The sequence below is a fragment of the Pleuronectes platessa genome, chromosome 21 (assembly GCF_947347685.1).
Source record: "Pleuronectes platessa chromosome 21, fPlePla1.1, whole genome shotgun sequence".
Lineage (NCBI taxonomy): Eukaryota > Metazoa > Chordata > Actinopteri > Pleuronectiformes > Pleuronectidae > Pleuronectes > Pleuronectes platessa.
In genome coordinates, this window is record NC_070646.1 from 2,804,873 (window position 1) to 2,825,616 (window position 20,744).

The following is a 20,744-nucleotide window of genomic DNA, read 5'->3' on the forward strand; positions in this document are numbered from 1 at the left end:
GAGAAATCATTTCTTTATATACAATGTAAATATAAATGCATCTTTTCCGAATTGGTTATTCTGTCAAATGAAAGTTTTCATATCAGCCAACATAAAGTCAGATACTAACACATTTGTGAAGGACTCATTTCGGCCAATTGTTATCAGCAGCCTGATGAATCAGTCAAATCTTGTGCACACACACCAGACCCATGTTCTTCAGGTGAAGATTGTACTTAGCAATGTGTTTACCCTGCTCACTGAATAATGAGGAATCCCATTAAAGTATTGGGACAGTGATTAGTGAAGGCTAACTTATATGATGTGATTCACTTGTATATAGAAAATGATTGAGTCTCAAAACACTGGAGCTTGAAATGCTCTTGGCAACATTTTCATCTCCATCTGGTTTCCTCCCTGCGCGTCAAATGCGCATACTTCATTCTCCATCACCAGACATAGTTCTGAGCCCTTTCCCCGTTTTGTTAAATAAACCATTAAGTCCAAATGAACATATCACATAAGCTTTTAAACAAAAGCACCTTCTGCATAACAGAAAAAATAAACAGGAGGGCGAACGAACACGTCTGAACGGTGGAGAGCTGGTGCGTAAAAGACGAGTGCGCTCATCGTCCACGTTTGAGCTGAACAGTGAACTTGTGTGACCTGGTTTCTTAAGACGGCCCCTCTCTCTGATGAAGGAGGGACTCTGCCCCTTGAACATGTACAAGTGATCTGCTGCGCTCGGGACCTCCCCAAAACTTCTGGGCATATAAAAGCCAAGCTAAGTCATTTGTTTAAGCAGTAGGGAGTTTCTGCTAGGATCTGGATTGGAGCTACGCACAGACCGGACCCTACCGTGCATGAGTAATATTTAGACATGTTCAGCTTTGTGGATATTCGTGTAGCGCTGCTCCTGAGTGCAGCGGTGCTTTTGGCGAGAGGTCTAAGCGAGGAAGATGGTAAGTATCACTTTCACACTTTGATTTGACTTGTTTTTGGGACTTGTGGCCCCCTCGAGATGTGGATAGAGCGCAAGGAGGCTGCGCTGTTTGCTAGGACTGATACTCCTCTGCGGGATCCCTGGCTCCAGTGATGGGGATGAGGTGTTATCTCACTTCTGATGGGCTTGATGCTCTCCCCCTGACGTGCAGACACAATCAAACGAAATATTTCCTCTTTAAATCAAACTGGGCTTTGTTTGCTGGAAAAAAAGCAGCAGTGGAAAAATCGCTAAAGTCTGACGTCAACAGTAAAAAACAGGACAAGACGCCAATTAATAACCAAGCAGGAGAAGAAGGGTGCGGAAGACACAGTTCTGTGGCCAACAGCGCAGCTCTGTGGCCAGTACTGGAACTGTGGATCCATCGGTGCTCGCTCCTTCAAAGCCTCAAACTTGTGGTTCCTTCTGCTCCATGAAGTTCTGTATTCTGACCTGACGCAGGCCCAGGTTACCCAGAAAGCAATCCCTGAAGTTAAACTTCCATAGAAACTTTGTTTCTGCTCACAAATCCTTCTATAAACGTGTTCCAGGTTCAATCTGAATGTGGTCTAGATGACAGAGATCAAGGGACAGAAAGGTCAAAGGTTGCTGTCAGCAAAAATAGACATTGGCCAAAGGGTCCGAGCTTCATGCCAGAGGTTTACATCAGTGAAGTTGCCTTGTCTGGTGCAGGGACTCATCTGGCTCCCATAGAACTTCAAACCCAGTTGATCACTCTGTGTTTTTTTTTTGGGGGGGGGGGGATATTTACTCTGACTGTTACCAAACTCTCCTTTCCTTTCAGTGCCATCACGTGGCTGCACATATAATGGAAAGGTGTACGGTGATCAAGATAGATGGAAACCAGATCCCTGCCAGTTCTGCTTCTGCAACAGTGGAGACGTCTTGTGCAGTATGCCGCGCTGCATGTACCCATCCGGCTGCACCAACCCAATCGTCCCAGAGGGACAGTGCTGCCCCATCTGCCCCGATGATGGTACAGCGCCTTGATCCTCCTCAGCCTTTTGTGTGGTTAACAAGCTCTGTGGCGCCACCTAGTGCCTTCCCACCTTGTCTCTGACAATCTGAGGCTCCTGGGCCATGAATGGATCGAGGCCCTAAGCCTGCCTGCTTGCCTGAGGATTTTCAGTCGCTTTGTTTTTACCTCATTTCAATTTCAATATGCATTCTTTCAACAACGGATTACACCTGCTCTTTCCTGAAGCCTGGCAGTGCATGTTTTACTTCTCATCATCATGCTTACCTGTGCAGGCTGCGACATGGCCTACACATGTCTCATTTCTCCCAAAACAACCTCTGTTTTCCACTTCTTCTTTTGCAGAAATGATTTTGAATCAAAGAGGTCGACTTTTGATTCACAATAACTCTGTATTTCATTCTTGAGTCAGCACTGACTTCTTGTTTAGACCCGCTGTAGATAGCTGTGAGCTTCAGTTTAATGCTAATCCTCACCCAAACACCTTTGCTGCCACGTTTCTTTTTGTGAATCTTCATAGTTACGAATGTTTCTCTCATAAATGTTCAAGAGGTGTTGACACTTTCTTCTTCGTTGGTTCTATAGGGATTAAGAGGGGCGGAGGAAGTAGAACAGGAATCCTTTGGTGAGGAGGTTTGTCCGCTGCAGAGCCAGAAAAATGTGCCGATTCACGGTCACAGTGTAACCAAATCGACTTGTGCTTGGAACGGGCTGAATGCTGCTGCTTGAGCTTCAAGGACTTGATCTTTACAAAGGAACCAGGAGGAGAAGTCGTTTGCCTGCTGGCTGACCTTCTCTCTATGAAACCACCTGTGTAATTCAGCTCTGATGTGATTGACTTGTGTTGTTGTTGAAGGGTCGGTGAGTTGAAACAATTTGGCTCCTCTGTTTCTCATTCAGTGCTTGTTCATTATTATTCTATTAAAATATGAATCATTATGAGTTGTTTTTGTTGTGTCCTGTTGTATAGTTTCTGAGTTGGGCCCCTGGAGAACCAGTCGTCCTAATAAATGGATGAAAATAAATAAATAAATAACCTGGTTTCAGCAGCTTCCCAGTCATGACGCTCATTATCACTTCCACCACCTTCATCATCTTAACAGGCTCACTGGTGGCGCCACTAAATGGTCCCAGTCGAGGGACCAGTCCAAACGAGAGGGCTGCTGGTAAATATGGTCCTCGTGGAGAGAGGGTGGAAACCGTACGTCCTCATAGGGAGGTCATGTGGTAACGACCCCACTACACACAACGTGCGTAGGACGAGATCCTCTCAGGAGGAAAATCACCAAGTGTTCAAATTCATGTCAAACAAAAAAAGACTAATTCACCTGCAGTTGCTCACATTATATATTGTAAAATGTCACTTTAGGGGGTGTTGCCTAATTTAATTGTATTACACTCTTCAGGGGTCATTTTTTCTAAGAATTGGCAAAGCTCCTCCGGGGCCACGGAAGTAATATTCTTCTGGTTTCACACCTGATTTTAAAGATGTGTGGCTCCAGCAGAGGAAAGTGGTTGATTTGTGAGATGAACAACTTCAACAAGTGTTGGGAAATGATCCCTGAAGAGCTCATCAGGACTCACTTGAGATGTGAGGCTCCAAAATGTCCTGTGCTAAAAAGAAAAGGAGGGATGTTGAATGGAAAGATTTAAAAATGTAAAAAGACCGACAGGGACACTGTACATTAAATACACAACTGTGAGGTGTAGGATTCAGGAATAACAAAGCTTTACCTGTAGAAGACACTTAGAGTCTGGATGTGTTGACCTCTGCATCATTGATTTAGCATTTTTTAAAGAGAATCTCTAAATAGCCAACATTTGTGTAAATGCATAAACCCTCGATTCACAACCTGATAAATGCTAATATCTGAGAAAAGTAACTGAATAATGAGGAATCCCATTAAATTATTGGGACAGTGATTAGTGAAGGCTAACTTATATGATGTGATTCACTTGTATATAGAAAATGATTTAGTCTGAAAACACTGGAGCTTGAAATGCTCTTGGCAACGTTTTTATCTCCATCTGGTTTCCTCCCTGCGCGTCAAATGCGCAGACTTCATTCTCCATCACCAGACATAGTTCTGAGCCCTTTCCCCGTTTTGTTAAAGAAGCCATTAAGTCCAAATGAACATATCACATAAGCTTTTAAACAAAAGCACCTTCTGCATAACAGAAAAAATAAACAGGAGGGCGAACGAACACATCTGAACGGTGGAGAGCTGGTGCGTAAAAGACGAGTGCGCTCATCGTCCACGTTTGAGCTGAAACGTGAACTTGTGTGACCTGGTTTCTTAAGACGGCCCCTCTCTCTGATGAAGGAGGGACTCTGCCCCTTGAACATGTACAAGTGATCTGCTGCGCTCGGGACCTCCCCAAAACTTCTGGGCATATAAAAGCCAAGCTAAGTCATTTGTTTAAGCAGTAGGGAGTTTCTGCTAGGATCTGGATTGGAGCTACGCAAAGACCGGACCCTACCGTGCATGAGTAATATTTAGACATGTTCAGCTTTGTGGATATTCGGTTAGCGCTGCTGCTGAGTGCAGCGGTGCTTTTGGCGAGAGGTCTAAGCGAGGAAGATGGTAAGTATCACTTTCACACTTTGATTTGACTTGTTTTTGGGACTTGTGGCTCCCTCGAGATGTGGATAGACATTGGCCAAAGGGTCTGAGCTTCATACCAGAGGTCAGGTCTTTACATCAGCATTCATTACAAGTACATAAGGAAAAAAGTTACACTAATAAATCAATACTTTGCTGAATTTTTGGTTTTGTGCGTCACATTTGATCCAAGCAGCTCTAGTTTCATGAGTTTGAAGTTGTCTTGTCTGGTGCAGGGACACATCTGGCTCCCATAGAACTTCACACCCAGTTTATTTATTTGTTTTGGGGGGGGGTATTTACTCTGACTGTTACCAAACTCACCACGGCTCTCTCCTTTCCTTCCAGTGCCACCCGGTGGCTGCACATTAGATGGAAAGGTGTACAACGACAAGAGTGAATGGAAACCAAAGCTCTGCAGGACCTGCTTCTGCGACGGTGGATACATCGCGTGCAACGAGAGGATCTGCGTGGTCACACCCGACTGTGCCTACCCAAAAGGAGAGTGCTGCCCCCTCTGCCCTGGTGATGGTACACCGCCTTGATCCCACCTAGTCTCTGACAATCTGAGGCTCGTGGGCCATGAGTGGATTGAGGCCCTAAGCCTGCCTGCTTGCCAATAACAAAGCTTTACCTGTAGAAGACACTTAGAGTCTGGATGTGTTGACCTCTGCATCATTGATTTGAGCATTTTTTAAAGGGAATCTCTCAATAGCCAACATTTGTGGAGATGCACGAGCCCTCGGTTCACAACCTGATAAATGCTATTATCTCAGAGAAGTAAGAAGCTAATCATTATCACTTAATAAAAGCCTCTCTACAATTTTTCTTACATAAGCTTTTGATGGGAGAAAAATGGGATAAATAAATAAACTCAACTCAATCGTCGATTTCACTGCAGTATGTATTAAATATGTTGAATGTCTGGTTCTCTCTGGGTCGTCTGTAGGCCTTGTATGAGTCAGCGTTAATATTTTACCTCCTGATTTGTTCGTCACTAAACTAAAATAAAGTCCCTCCAGGTTTAATGCAGCTTCTACCGCAGCACTATACTGACCTCTGCTGGAGAGAGTGAGAAACTGTTTCGTCCCAGGTACAGATTGATTGAATGAACCCACCTCCTTGACGTCGATGTCATGACGTTGCGTTAACACACAACAACAAAATGAACACACACCAGGAAGTTCTCAAAAAAACAGGTTTATTGAACTCACAGTTAGGCCCCTGAGTCTCGGGGCCCCCCCCACAGACGGCAGCACCACTCAGTGCCTGTACAGTGAAACATGCTGAAAGACACAAATCAAGACTAATGCTTTAAATCTCTACTGTTAGTCGTCCTGACCGCGTACTGAGGAAAAAGAAAATGACCTGAATATTCTCATTAATGACAGTTAGTGCAGCGCGGCTTCCCAAACTACAGCAGACATCACAACTTCATCGAGTTAGTCCATAAAGACGATATGGATTAATGGCTCTTTAGAAAGAAAAACAACATTTGTGACTCTGCCACACAACACTAGAAAAAATATAAAAAGAAATGGCACGTTTGTTTATAAACAAAATGAAATCAGAGTAGAAGACAACAGTCTGTTATTGGACATTTGTTTTTATTTACAGAGGTCGTGGTCTCGAGATCGTCTCATGTCCGGAGAAACGTAAAGTTTCACGTGTGTGTGAACGTGAATAGATTATGACGGCTCCTCCTCCTGGTGTGTTCTCGGTGCTTCACATGTTTATCAAGCATGAAGAGCAACATGTAGAAAACACAGCGGCGTGTGTTTTAATATTTTTCCTTCTTCACCGACCTGAACGTTGTCATATGTGAAACAAACCTTCTTTTCAAAGATTTGAAGGAAGTGATTCCATAAAGAGCAGATAAATTAAACTTGGACATGTTTCAAAGTTATGTTTTCACCCCCCGTCCACATTTTTCCATAATCAATTTAGCTATTGATTCCAGAGCGTTTTTTATGCGTTTTAATCGGTGTCTTAGTTTAAATATATTTGTAGGTGTTATCAATTCTACGCGTTTGTTTGTGATTCTGAACAATATTACAAAAAAAGTACTGAAGGGATTTCAACCAAACTTGGTGGGAGGATGCAGAATGTGTGAGGGAGGAGGAACTTCTGGTGCCGATCAGCCATAGGAAGCAGATCCCAGATCATTTGATCACTTTCTTTAAAATTGTGATATGGGACGTTTTTCAATTTTTTTCCCAAAAACACTTTTCGCAGGGAATAATTTATTGATGTGGATAAAAAAAAAGAAACAGGCACATTAAGGGAACTGATATCTAAGAGTGTGTGGAATAAAGGTTCAGCTTGACTCGACTGCTCGGCCTTGATGGAGGTTTAATCAGTTGTACACTGAACTCACTATTTCCCCCCCGTGCCTGACAAACAAGGCATTATTCAGTTCATATTTCAGAACGTGTCAGTTTGCCCACGGAGCACAAAACAGATCTCAAGCAGGTAAAGTTCAACTTGGGGCAGAAATAAGGGATGAGTCAGAACAGCACAGATATGTTTCTGATGTTGTCCTGAGACGGACGACACGTTACGCTGTTCCTTGTGATGCTTGGACACACTCCTCCTGTCGAGTGTGTGTGTGTGTGTGTGTGTGTGTGACGGCGTCTTCCTCCAGGGGCAGTTTTAAGAAGTCTATGCTTGGAAGTCGTTTCCAAAGTGTCTAATCTGCTCCTCGGTCATGGACAGGTAGGTGGCCCTCATACTCGGCGAGTACTGTGGAAGACACACACAGAGACACAGCACAGGGGACACGTTAGAGGACAACACCGTGATTTCACTTCTGATCACCAGATAAAAATAAAGACAATGTCATGAGGGGCTTAAAGGAAAAGTGCACGGAGAATCTGTCTCTTGACAACATGGAACTCTCTGAAGGTCTGAGAAGGTTTTTGAAGTTTGTTTGGATTCAAAGGAGTTAAACTGGATTATGATGGAGATCCAGGATTAAGAATAAATACACTTCAAACTTCTCCTAGAGAATAATAGACTTCAACAAAACTTGTACATACAGATCAATGGGCAGTATTATGTATTATTTTACTTTGGCAGAAATCTTGTACACCTGCTTGTACTTAGGTTTTTAACTTACTTTACTTTCATTCATAAAAGATCCTGGATATTTTTTGCTGGATGGCGTTTCTCAGGGAATATTTCATGGATCATGATAAAAACAATTTGACATATTTATGAGTTAGACTGATATTTATGAGTATGTGCAATTCGGTGCAAATCCAAAAATAAATCTAGCAGATAAAAATATAATTTGTACTTAAGAAGTAGAACAACAAACCTACAACTATCACTAATGAGTTGCTTTGATCATGTGGATTCAGGATGGTAAAAACAGATTTCATGTATATTTGTTATTTAAAGTCTCTAAACTAAATTAAAGACTAAGTTTAGTTGAGTTTTCCTTTAATTTAAACTTGTTGAACTAACTCAACACTTGATAACACATTAATCTGTTGATTCTATATCACGACTGGATGCATGGTGCTAACACCTCATGTTCAGTACAAGCTACAGAACTGAATGGTTGGAGCAGGACTGCATGCACAGTAGGGGGCGACTGTGAGGAGATCCAGGGACACAACTACAGTTCCACCCTGTGAGGACCAGGGGCGGACGTCCCACACTAGCTCAGAGGGACACCGTCTGGGATGAGGACAACAGGTTGTGAGTTTGAAGCCATGCCAAACAGGAAGAACCGCACAGGAACCAAACAAAGTGATGAGAGGTGGAGGAGAGGTGATCGATGCAACAGAGGAGAAGAGGAGGGGGGGAGTCAGTCCTGAGGAAGAGTTGAAAAGACTTACTCTGGTTCTATACGGCTGAGAGTATATCTCCAAAAGTTGATTAAATAAAAAAAGAGGAAATACAGAAATGAAAGATACAAACGAACATAAACAAACAAATATACACACACACACAGACACACACAAAAATATATAAAAGAAGCTGTTAGCCGAAGACGACTGCATGGGGCTGCACAGTCACAGTCATGAGGGAGAATTGAATTCTACATCACAATCAAGAAAGACGTCATAAGGCAAATTAACATCACATCTTCAAATGCAGTCCAGTTAGAAATGAAGGCTGATGGCGGCTGAGGATGACGACTGACAGAAAAGCAAGAATCGATCATGTGATATAATGATTATCTACAAAATAATAAGATTCTGAGGCAAAAAAAAACATTGAAAGTGGAAAAAAGATTAAATGGAATGAGATAAAATAGAATATTGTGCTTTTTAAAAATATTTTATGCTTTTTTTTGATCGGATCAATGTTTCTCTGCTCTAAAACACAGCTCATGATTGAATACCTGCAGAATCCATTCCACTGCATCTCCTCACTGTAAATGAGGCTTTTTAAAAGTTTACGTGTTTGTTTTGATCTGCGTCATCTGACAGGACACAAGGGGCCCAGCAGGGGGGCTCATTTATTCCAGGATGAAGTAAACCTTCATGGTTTTAAGGCTCGTGTCGCCTCCTCCTGGGGATTTGGCCTGAGAGCAGCTAAACGCCGGTCGCTTCATGATTAAATATTAACTTCATTACTTCTCCTGGTTCTGAAGTCAGCCTCCTGTGAGCTCCGGCAGACAAAAGGCACAGTTCTCTAAATCGTTAGTAAACATGGCTGTGGCATTAACGTGGAGTTTAGAGGAGGATGTTCCCTGAGTCGACACTTTAAAATGATGAATGAAATTATAGGCAGTTGGTTTTGAAAAAACAACTTCCTGTGACATCACAGCGAGGACTTGGCCTCTGGGACCCAACGCACCGAGGGGGGCGGAGATCCGCGTCCTATCAGCGGCGCGTTCTCGTAGCGAGGATTTCCCCCGAACAGAGCCGCCTGGTTCCTGAGAGGAGAGCGAAACAAGTGACTCAGAAGCTGAAGGAGCTTCGTCGTGACGCTCCACACGTTACGTCCGTTCACTCACATGTACTCGGACATGGGGGCGGTGGAGACGGCCGGGGCGGGGGGGTGCAGGCTGCTCTGGCTGCCCATGCTGCTGGTGTAGCTGCAGAAGGTGTGCATGTTGGGGAGGGTGGGGTTCTGGGAGACGGCCCTCCTCACCCGGGGGTTGAACGGGTCCTCCTCGTCGATGTCGTCATAGTCCTGCTCCCTGAGGAGAAACATCGGGAGACAGTTGGTTTGGTCCAGAGGGATTTCAAACTGGAGGTCACAACCATGACTGTAAATAAAGATGGACGACTTGACGGCTCCCTGAAATGTGAAGCCAGTTCATCTTGAGGTGGCTGGCAGCTGTAAAGATCATAAACCCTGCCTCCTCCATGTTAGTGGACTGTAAACAACAGTGATGTATGTCCACGTTCATTTTTTTATTTCTTAAATCAGGATGAAAGGTGTTGATTGACAGCTGAGATGACTCCTGATTGGTCGAGCACATGTATGTAATGAGTAAATCTCCATAAATCTGCTTAGAAATTATAGAAGATCGTGAATTTCCCTTTGAATTATCGCGTTTTTTAAGTTTCCTTTCCGATTATAGTAAATAAATGATACTTGTATTAAATTTAAAAAGTGATCATTGTATAAAAATAGGTCAAAACAAAGGCGACTGAATGAAAGGAAATGAATCTAACACTATATCTTCTTTGATATATAAATATGAAGTTGTATTGGAAGGTTTACAACATTCAACATAAACCTACTTTGCTTTAAATGGACGAGCACTGATGTTTCAAGGATACACTTCAGATTAATGTTATTTATAGTTTCAGAAGAGTTTTTTTCATCCATGACCTTGCAAAGGAGAATTTGCATTTTGGGCCAAACATCTGGTCTCTTGTACAATTGTATAAAAAAAAAAGAACTATTCACGCACATGCATGAGTTGGCTCCCGCAGCACCGCGGAGGCAGGACGGGGGAAATGAGGGCGCTCAGGCAGGAAGGCGAGCGGAGAAGGAACTGACCTGCTGGCTATTTGTCTCCACGCCCTGGGAATCGCACACAGCATGACAGTGAAGGCGCAGGCTGCGAGGACGGAGAAGAGGCAGAGGTAGAGCACGCCCTCCACGCCGTCGTGGCACACCCCCACCATCGCGTCCAGGTAGTCCTGAGGAGGTCGGAGAGAAAACACACACTTTGCTCTAATGGCCCTTGTTTGAATTTCGCTGCAGACAAAATGAGTCAGAGATGAAAAAGCACTCAGAGCGTCGCTGTGTGCCGCCTCCAGGAAGCCGCGTACTTTCATTCATATCATGCACATTACTCATGTGAACTCAACTGCACACACAAGTCACAGTGTACGAGTCGGAGGGAGCAGGGGACTCACAAACATTACGAGGAATACAACGATTCTCTCTGTTGTGTTGTGTTGTGTTGTGCTGTGCTCGGCTCTGATCCTAGTCCCACTCTCACTTTCATGCAGAAACCCTGCCTGGCTACTTGCTCTCCTGTTGACCTAGTTGTGCGGCTGTGGCTGGAGGCGGTGTACAGACCTTGTTGAGCCCCCTGCAGTCCAGCAGGGCGGTCAGCTGGTGCAGGCTGGCCTCAGAGGAGTTCAGCACATTCTGGATGCCCAGCAGGTCTTTCTGCGGAGACGACCAAAAACACGTTTAAGAACATTATTCTCATCCTGATCTTTAAAATAATAGCACTCCATTATACTGAGCAGGAGTAAGTATTAATGTGGGAGGGGGGGGGGGGGGGGTACCTCAGCTGAAGGGAACAGAGGAACAGCAAACTGCAGCAGACTCTGGATCTGGATCTGCATGGTGGTCAGGGACCTCTGGAAGATGGTCAGGGGCTGAAAAACAAGAAGGTGAAGATCAGACGAATTAAGAGAAATAAGGAAGAGACGACACAGGAAGCAGAAAAAAACAAGAATTAAAATAAAATATGTTTTTTTGGGGTCGTTTTCCCAAAAGAGCTGAGGCAGGAAATCTGTCCAAGCAACACAATATAAGAGTTTGAGCACAAGCAGAGGCTCTTTGAATGCAAGCTCTGGGTTTCGAGTGAAAGCGTCACAAAATCAATAAATCATTCTCTCAAACCCAAAGACCACACTCCTGAATAAAGATTAGGAAAAGAAAACAACAACAAAAACAGGTTTCTTCCAAATTTCGACTTCCTGCGGGATAATAATACTTTACCGTAAACGTGAATTCTGTTCATTGGCTCAGTTTTGGTGAAATATTCCTTAATTTGAATGTTTTCTGGTCGTGAGCAGATATAAATTCAACATTTATTAAGTTTGACTCAGCCATCGTTGTCTTGTTGGTTTGCGTTCTCACCACCAGGGGGCAAAGTAAGCCTCCACATTCGCCACAATAATACAGAATCATCACATCCCAACCTGAAATCAGCACCTTCTGCCTCGTGCCTTCTTCTTTTTTTTAATTAACATTCAAGCAGAACAATAAAGGGACGAAGAGACTTCACAGTTGCTCAACCTAACGAGGAGCTGGATCTGTGGCAGGGAGTTAAACGGAAACAGGATACGGTCAATTACCTCAACTATCCAGAAATGTAATTGGTTTCCTCTGATTTGAATATTCCTTCCAGATCTGTGGGTCTGAACATCGTCAAACTGATGTCTGCTACACAATCTAACCGCCGGAGCAGATGTGAGCCAAACAGAATTAAAAAAAAGAAACGGATCAGAGAAGGAAAGTAAGAAGAGAGAGATGACGACAATAAGAGCAGAAAAAGAGCTGAAGCGGGGATTCACGTCTGGAGCCGCTCGGTATGATCTTGGCAGGTTCTGGCCTCAGAAACGAAGGAACACGGGTGCAGAGGAAGAGAGGACGAGTATTTTTATCTTCTCCGAGGGTTTTCTGAGGTGAGTTTAGGATCTGAACACACAGACCGCTCTGACCGGAGAGATCCAGCTTGACAAAGATGAGACGTGAGCAGCACCGACATGAACTCAGCCTCCAGCTCCGGTTCAGGGAATCACAGGTCAGAAGATGTCGAGATATTTAAGTTCAAACGGTTTGAAACTGAGCAGCATCAGATCAGAAGATGAGCGTTTGTTAGACGAGTAGGTCACGTTAACTTTACTCTCAACTGCTTCGAGATAACTTTATAATAATACATCGTTAGGAGCTGCTTTAAATTTAATTAGACTTTTAAAGAAATTGCATTTTTAACACCTCTGCAGCTGCTGGGAATAAAACTCATTACATTCTGAATAACGACCAAAATGTGTGTGTGTGTGTTTGTGTTGAGGTTTATTCTCAATTTAATTTCTATCTTCACCGATGAGATTATGTTTTTGTCTGCGTTTGTTTGTGTTTGTTTGTGGTTTGGGAACATAACGTTAAAAAGCTTAAGATGAAACTTTAGTTTGATCTGTATGAGAAACTTAGTTTTTTTCTTCCCTGTAAACAAATGCAGACGGAAACACAAGATACAAATCTTCACCACAATCAACACTTCACCCTCATTTTAATCATAACATAAATCTAAATACTAAATGCTTATAAGGTTGTGTGGGAGAAAAGTTGATAGTAAAGTTTGACTCGTGTCATTTCTCACCTGCTGGAAAGGGTTGGAGAGCGTCTGGTTGCAGTAAAGATAATAATGAACAATATCTGTGGAGAAAAATCCATATTTTTATTCCTCACATTAACAAAAGTGAATGATGCAACATAACTGATCTGACTCACACTCACCAGCAGGGATGAGGCTCTTCGTCTGGCTCATGACGAACTTGTCGGGGGAAACACAGAAATCACTCGTGCCCTGAAAAAGTTAAAAACACAGGAGCCGCATGAGAGAAAAGACAAAAGACAAAAGACAAAAGACTCACAGAGAATAAATGGTTCTCTCGAAATGAAAAATCTAAAAACTCAGAGACTCAGTGAATAGGAGTGTCGAGCAGTGAGTGGTGCGCCCGAAATTAATATTTCATCACCACATCCGACGAAGCTGAATAACAATGGAGACAATCAGGTCCAGGAAATAAAGAGGAGGAGAAGCTGCTCTTATCATCCAGTTCTGTCCCTCACCACCGCTTCTACTCCACTGCACAGCGCTAACAAGAAAGTGTGCAGCCTGAATGCTGAATGTCCCCGGGGCCCAGGACACACACACTGTATGTAGCTGAGGGGGGGGGGGGCGCTAATGAGCCCCACACTGAGATGAGAAAAGATGGGGAAAAAGTCTCAGTTTGTTGGAAACGAGGAAAGAACCAAGGAGCTTAAATAGAAGAGCAGATTTGTCCGAGTTATCGAAGAGAAGAGATTGATTCTCTGAGATCAGAGAGTTCAGAGTTCCCGACTGTCGGTTATTACGAGTTCTGTGAGGAAGGGGGCGCTATCGAGCTTTTATTTACTGACACACATATTTAAGTTGAGGATTCCCATCTACAGATCAGTATCATGTTAAAATATCTTTCAACAAACGAACTTAGCACATTCTAACGTATGTAATGTTTCACGTGATAACCCAAGGGCAGCTGTGTTGTGATTGGTTAACCAATTCCCGAAATGTGGGCCTGGCTTCGTTAGGGGGGCGTGGCCAGATGTGGGTCATTGTGGTATTACAACTATTGAAGAGGTGTTTTGTGGGCTTCTGTTTTTCTGTGGGGAGAAATGTAACACACCAGAGAAGAGACACGTTAAACGTATTTATAAAGTGAATGTGTTATATTTGGATCCTTCAGTCGAACACTCAACCTGTTGTGTTTGGTCACTTGTGACACTTGTTTTGGACGTTCATGTTCCCCACAGACTGAACTCCCTTTTGACCTTCCACCCACTCTCCCACCTGCTCACACCATCTGTGACGGAGCAGCAGCCCGACTGTGAATCATCCGTCATTTACTGAGAAGTCCATCGTTTCCTGTGTGTCCTGGATTTTTCACTATCGGGATTTCAACAGCCGCAGACACTGGAGAGTGTAGAGACGACAGTAACGAGACTAGGACACCGACTGATGTGGAACTGATCGCTCCTCCTGCTGCTCATTATCCCCAACCTTAATTCACACGTGTTAACAATCCTCTGCACCCCCCCCCGAGTCAAAACACGACATCCTGAGAAACACAGCACAGACGCCTGAAGCGAGTGAGTCAGCGCTTCTCCGTCTCCTTGAAATGCTTCTCTGTATTTTCACACTTCACATCGATTATTTCCCTCCAGGTCATTTAGAACGTTTGAGTGGCTTCTTTGTTTTTTTTTGGACCACAACAGGGAAATGTTTCAGCTATTCAGTATGATGAGCTTTAAAAAGCCTCTCGTCATAATCCTTGACTTTGACTCGAGTTCTTCAGGCCTGTGTAACGGCTCGGGAGAGCTTGTTCTTTTTTTTGTTTATTTTTGGAGGTGTGTTGTTTGATGGCAGAGATCAGAAGTGAAGGAGGGAGACGTGTGAAAGACAAACTGAGACGAGGACAAGCTGACAAACTTCTTTAGATGACACTGCGAGAGGAAAGTAAAGCTCAGTTAAAAAACAACATGAATCCTAAAGAGGTTAGTGAGACGCCCGAAAGTCTTAAAAAGGGCTGTTGGGAAAAACTGGAGCCAATCCCAGCTGACGTTGGACTAGAGGTGGGGTGCGCCCTCTACAGGTCGTCCTGGCCCATCACAGGGTCAACACACAGGCTACATCCTTACTATCTTTTTAATTTTAAAACTGATCTCTACACTGTTCACATGAGTGTTTTAGCCCCGTCTAAACTAATACAACTGAACTGAACACAACTGCCTTTGTGTTTGAGTAGGATTTGATCGCAGGTTCACGTGTAGAGCAAAGGAGGCTTTAATGCAAATGAATCTGCTTTTCAATGATTCTGCATTCAAAAGCTTTTAATAGAGACGAGGCAACATGTTGTGTGGAAACAGTTGACGGCAAATTGTCGACACCAGAAGCCTGAATTGCCTGTCGCCCCCAGAGGCTAAATCATCACAGAGGGAGACAAACAACCATAAACACCTACACTTAATCTGGAGTTTCCCATTAGCACCAGTCTGCATGTGTATGAACTGTGGGAGGAAGCTGCAGCACTTAGAAAAAATCCCACGCACACACAGTAGAGCATGAAAACTCCACAAAGACAGGAACTGACTGAACCTGGATTCAAACCGTCAAACAATGTTTTCATTTATAAAAAAATAGGTGAATATGTTCCTGAGAAGATACAGAAAGAGGAGAAACCTATAACTAACGTCCTGTTCAGACAGTTTCTCCTCGTGCTCTGACACCCGGCAGATATCTTTTAACACGACACTGGATGCAGTGTGTAATCATCACTTCTCACACAGAGAAAGACATTTCTCAAGTGCAGTGTGCGTGTAGTGAAAGCAATTTATCATCACTGTCAGGGCGCGATAGGAACGAGGAGTGCTCGGCCGGTTTGTGCCGGTTCATATCGGGTCACGCCGGGCAGCTGGGGGGGGGGGGGGGTCAAGTAGGTGAAGCAGCTCACCACAGCAGTGGCCAGGTCAGCTCCCAGTGACGTCCAGCTCAGCACCAGCGTCAGCACGCCGAACACCATCATCCTGCAGGAGCACACACACACACACACACACACACACACAGCAGCGTTTAGGGAAATCAACACATCCACAGAAACTCTTTTATCCAAAACCAAGAAAAACTTGGAATCAATCCAAGTGACACACAGAGATTAATGATTTACATCACTTGTGCCATTTGCAAAAGAAAGGTCCCTCCAATAATTTGTATTGACTACAGCAGGAACACTGTGATCACTGAAACAAGCTGTAAACACCGACGCATCATCACCTAAACTGTTGATAAACTGTTGAGGTTGAGTTTGTTTCCATGTATTATAAAGTATATTAATCTCATAGTCCTTGTATTTCCCGTTTTGAGACTGAAGTTGAAATGTAGGCTGCCAGTGTCCCGTCTCTCCAAGCTTGGTTTGGTTTCTCCTCTTGAACAGAAAGTTTTCTGCTATCTTCTAAGTCTGAAAACCGCTTAACACACGATAAATCACTCAGTAGCTGTGAGTGTGAGGCAAAGGCAAGTGTGTTCTATAAATCATAACGTGTGAGTGGTTGTTTGTCTTCATACGTCCGCCCTGTGATAGGCCGACACCTTTCCTGGACGTGCTCGGCCTCTTGACCAGTGGCTCTCAGAAGAAAAATGGCACGAATGGATCTGCACGAGGTGTTTTATCACATGCACTGATGTTAGCAGCTGGAGATAGTCTCAAACTTTTTTTAATTGAAAGTTTATTCTTGATATTTCAACTTTATTGTGAACGTTTCCTCTTTATTCTCAAAACGCCAAAAGGTAAAACTCTTTTCCGTCTTCAAACTTTTCTTTGTACTGATAAAAGTAAGAGTGACCCTTCCCCCCCCAAAAAATGTTGGACCAGGAGGAAAACTTAGTCCTGAGGAAAAGTACCCTATTGCAGGATGAAAACTCTACAACATACACAGAAGTGGACAATGGACAAACAGTTAATGTACTTCTCAGCCCCCCCTCCCCCCCCTACAGAGGGAATACAGTGACGCAGATGGAATCATTTTCACGATGGCCTCTGCTGCAGAAAGGAAACAGCCCCGTGCCTCGAGGGGCAGGAGCGGTGATCTCACTGGCCTGTCATCAGCGGGGGGGGGAGTCGGAGGTTATGTTTATTTCTGTGGGAGTCGACTCTGCAGCCTCAACACGCAGCAGCTGCAGACGAGGAGCGAGCAGCCGAGCGGATCCCCTCCACTGGCCTACATTCGATTACAGCCCCCCGGTTCCTTCCCCCGCGAGGTTACAGAAATGTTTCATATCCCACCCTGATGATCTCACGGCGTCAGATACGTGCGATTCCAAGTTGAGAGGATTTGTGTTTTTGAGCCCGTTCCCCGTCTGTGTTGATTCAGTGAGACAGACGATCCCGACCCATTAAAAGATGAACCCTGGTTCTATCGTGGATCAACTCTCATTGGGTCGAATAATCTCCAGAAAATCCAATAAGCTCCTGTTGATTTCACCACCACAGCACTTTAGGTTTCCACCAGTGTTTTAATAGAATCTGTGTTTGCATGTCCAGGTTTAGTCGCGGCCCGCTCGTCTGGACAAACGTCCTCCAGCTCAGCGGCTAATCCAATTCACAGAAGATACAGAATTCACAGAGCTGCAGACGCCTCGCTCCTTCTTCCTTTATCTTTATTCCATTTCTCACTTTCTATATTCCCATTAAACCTCGCTCCCGCATATTCTCTTTGCCTCCCTCTTTATCAGCAGTCGCTCCTCTAGCCCGTCTCCCTCCTGCTCCCTGATACAAAGCCCTGACTGAGCCACTGAGCAGGGGGATGTCTGCATGAAGTGACAAGGTTATGTGCTTTTGGATCTTTCGGGGTTTGAACCATTTTATATGTATGTAAGTACATATATCAGTGGTGGCAGTTCCCAAACGCAGCTGTGGTTCAGGGCTGTGAAAGGTCTGAATGTAAATGCATGACGTGAAGATAAAAGCTGTATGAAGAGAAGTCTGTTATCGGACTTTTCTCAAAATGTTGTTTTTTCTTGGGGACTATTGAAAACTTTCATCTAATCCTGCTTCTAAAATGACAGTACTTCATAAAGTACTATCACAACCCCAGACTGTGTTTAAAGATGGTTGGATTATTTTCATCCAGATCCATGATTATATCCTGAGAAATCTACAAAAACACCAGATCTCATTTTGTTCCATGTCCAATCCACTAACATGGAGGAGGCAAGGATTATGACCTATAAAGTAGCCAGCCACCAGGGGGCGACACTTTTGGGGAGCTGTCATGTCTTCCATCTTTATTTACAGTTTATAGTCACAGCACTAAGGTCATTACGTGCGATACAATTTTTTTTTAAGGGTAAATAAAGGAAATAAAGGTGGTTGGGGACTTTACTGACCTGTGTGTGTCTGTGTGTTGTTGCATGTTGTGTAACACTGGACTGTCTGAGCTTCTGTAAACACACTATGACCCAACGTGGCCGGGCACATGAGGGTGATGCCCTCTGAGCGGCTCAAACCAAAGCAGGACTTTACTCCGTGTTGTGTAGAGAGGATCCACCGAGCTTCAGCGGCAAATCGAGTGTAAACCTGACGCCAAGCAAATATAAATACAGAGGAGGATCCACAGGGGCCAGTGAGCAGGTGGGGGGGTGGGGGGGGGGGGGGGGGGACGAGCTCCTGAACTTCTATTCACATCTTCCTCTGACGTTCTAACTCTGGCTCCTGGTCGTCACTTCAGAGGAACTGGGACTGAAGCTCATTATATTGTGATGAAGCGTCTCCGGCAGCTCAGAACAACTTCCTCACAGATTCAGAATTTTATGGAACAGAATTGTCAAGTCGGCACTTTACTGATTTAATGAGTTTTTCAGCTCAACGTCTCAGTTTATATTTACTATACGTGTCCCTGATGTAACTGCCTGGATACGACCAGTGAGTTCACTCCACTGTTTTTATGGGATTTCATCAGACCTCGGTCGGAAGCTGCAGTTTGAATAAATCATCAAATCTGAGTCATTTGAGACCTGCAGCAGCTGAACTGTGACTTCATCAATAAATTCATTCAATCAATTATCATCCTGCAAACAATGAAATATTAAGAACTGCTCTGTGTCGTCACCGCTGGGATTCTGGATACTTTAAGACTTTCTTCTTTAGCATTTTGAGGGGTAATGTTAAGAATAAAGTGAAAAAGAGAAGAAGAATAAAGTTTAAATCAGAGGAAGAGCGCTGGTGCAAAAATATATCAAACATTTCAATTTTAAGATTAAAGTCACTGAATATATCAAATTATTAACTTATTAAAATATTAATAAAAAAGGTTTTCTTGTAAAAGTTACTTTTTGAGGTACTTCTTAAGTCTTGTATACATAAAGGATTAAAAAAGATGTTCTTAAAAGTTTTAACTTGAAATTTCAAAGTTTTTTTTAACAAAGACCACAAAAAGAGGAACATAAAAAAAGGTTAAACGATTTGGAAGAAATTAAATTACTCTTCAGTGAACGTTTGTCAGATGTTAATTAAAATCGTTTCCTCGTTACAGTGATGAAAACGAATCTCGGGCTCTGTTACGTTTCGCTGCCTCATGAAAAGTTGCACACAAGCGTGATTTCAAAGCGACTCCGTTCCCTCTGTGTGATTCTGTCTAGACCAGCAGGCGTCCTGACTTTTATCTGAATCAACGTTATTCATCAGGTTTCGAGCTGAAGGAGTTTTACTGCACAACCATCACATTTCTTTCATTTAGAGAGAGAGAGAGAGAGAGAGAGAGAGAGAGAGAGAGAGAGAGAGAGAGAGAGAAGATATGAGATATTAGTCTAGTTGCTGAACTCAGCTCCGGCTTAAAGACACTTGGTTCAAGGTGACCTGAACAGTTTAATTGCTTTTAAACAAAAGCTTCTCTTTCCACTTTCCTCCAGGCGGCAAAGATGTCTCTTCTTTTCTTTCCTCGTTTATGAAACAATCTGCTGTTATTGTAATTGAAGCAAATCTCACTGAAGCTGTTTTCATACAAGGAATTCATCTTTCACGAAATCCGGCAAGGCTGGGTAGAGCAGCAGGAAGCAGATATGATGAATAATGTCCAGCCTCAGAATTATAGTCTACATCTTTGTTTGTATTTTCTTTGTGTGTAGCTCTTCTTTTTCATGCAGAGATATTTATATTCCTCCAGTTTTGTGTCACCAACACAATCACTCGCTCGCGGTGAATTCTCCGGACACTCTCCTGCTCTTTTCTCAAGTGGCCTCACTCCGAACTTGGAGCTTGCAGGAAAAACAGATTCTGACATTTCCCTCCTCACATCCAGCCCCTTCTGGATAATTTCCAGAATCCGGAGTCGTGTTTCTCGACTGAGCGCAGCACGATTTCCCTCGTTCTTCTCGCTGTAGGTCAGAACAGCTCTAATGATTTTCCACTCTACTCTACCCCCGGTGGCTCGCAGCCCTGCAGTCTGTAAACCGAAGCCCAGAAAGGTCTAAAATATGTCGTGTTTACATCTTGACATTTTACGCTTCAGTTCACTCTGTAGTTTATGTACTTTCAGATGTTGTTTTTCTGACATTTCTCCTTCTGCTGCAAGAGCGTAGAGAGAAACGTGTTCAAAGGATGAAAAAATGGCACCAGAAAAAAAAACTGAATGGCAACTTTTTCCTTCTAGAAACAGAAAAGTAACCGCGGCTGACAGAAAGGTCGGCGGGTATCTGTCTCTCTCCCAC

General features: G+C 43.7%; 3 protein-coding genes across 5 annotated transcripts in view; 2 read left to right on the top strand and 1 right to left on the bottom strand.

The window, feature by feature from the left end:
• Nucleotides 1-702: 702 nt before the first annotated feature.
• Nucleotides 703-2,897, top strand: LOC128426837 (collagen alpha-1(I) chain). Its single transcript, XM_053413883.1, has 3 exons — nucleotides 703-941; nucleotides 1,767-1,958; nucleotides 2,544-2,897. Exons 1-3 carry the CDS (start codon nucleotides 860-862, stop codon nucleotides 2,585-2,587), a joined length of 318 nt encoding a protein of 105 aa, XP_053269858.1. The 5' UTR covers nucleotides 703-859; the 3' UTR covers nucleotides 2,588-2,897.
• Nucleotides 2,898-4,332: 1,435 nt separating this feature from the next.
• LOC128427164 (collagen alpha-1(I) chain-like) lies at nucleotides 4,333-5,350 on the top strand. Its single transcript, XM_053414263.1, has 2 exons — nucleotides 4,333-4,543; nucleotides 4,910-5,350. The coding sequence occupies exons 1-2, from the start codon at nucleotides 4,462-4,464 to the stop codon at nucleotides 5,104-5,106; spliced, it is 279 nt and encodes a 92-aa protein (XP_053270238.1). The 5' UTR covers nucleotides 4,333-4,461; the 3' UTR covers nucleotides 5,107-5,350.
• A 395-nt stretch (nucleotides 5,351-5,745) lies between these two features.
• ttyh2 (tweety family member 2) overlaps nucleotides 5,746-20,744 on the bottom strand; it is a 45,478-nt gene continuing 30,479 nt past the window's right edge. For 2 of the 3 annotated variants that reach the window (XM_053413860.1, XM_053413862.1), the window contains 9 exons: nucleotides 15,994-16,066; nucleotides 13,238-13,307; nucleotides 13,101-13,156; nucleotides 11,275-11,367; nucleotides 11,060-11,152; nucleotides 10,532-10,674; nucleotides 9,534-9,719; nucleotides 9,374-9,452; nucleotides 5,746-7,303 (listed from right to left, as the gene is read on the bottom strand). In XM_053413860.1, coding sequence (XP_053269835.1) covers nucleotides 7,223-7,303; nucleotides 9,374-9,452; nucleotides 9,534-9,719; nucleotides 10,532-10,674; nucleotides 11,060-11,152; nucleotides 11,275-11,367; nucleotides 13,101-13,156; nucleotides 13,238-13,307; nucleotides 15,994-16,066 — 874 coding nt within the window. In that variant the 3' untranslated portion in view covers nucleotides 5,746-7,222. The remainder of the gene's footprint in view (nucleotides 7,304-9,373; nucleotides 9,453-9,533; nucleotides 9,720-10,531; nucleotides 10,675-11,059; nucleotides 11,153-11,274; nucleotides 11,368-13,100; nucleotides 13,157-13,237; nucleotides 13,308-15,993; nucleotides 16,067-20,744) is intronic. The other variant, XM_053413861.1, reaches the window with a different exon arrangement.

Coding starts and splice junctions, on each gene's coding strand:
- LOC128427164 (XM_053414263.1), top strand. CDS start 4,462: ATGTTCAGCTTTGTGGATATTCGGTTAGCGCTGCTGCTGAGTGCAGCG. Junction 4,544..4,909: donor AGGTCTAAGCGAGGAAGATG/GTAAGTATCACT, acceptor CTTTCCTTCCAG/TGCCACCCGGTGGCTGCACA.
- LOC128426837 (XM_053413883.1), top strand. CDS start 860: ATGTTCAGCTTTGTGGATATTCGTGTAGCGCTGCTCCTGAGTGCAGCG. Junction 942..1,766: donor AGGTCTAAGCGAGGAAGATG/GTAAGTATCACT, acceptor CTTTCCTTTCAG/TGCCATCACGTGGCTGCACA. Junction 1,959..2,543: donor CCCCATCTGCCCCGATGATG/GTACAGCGCCTT, acceptor TTGGTTCTATAG/GGATTAAGAGGGGCGGAGGA.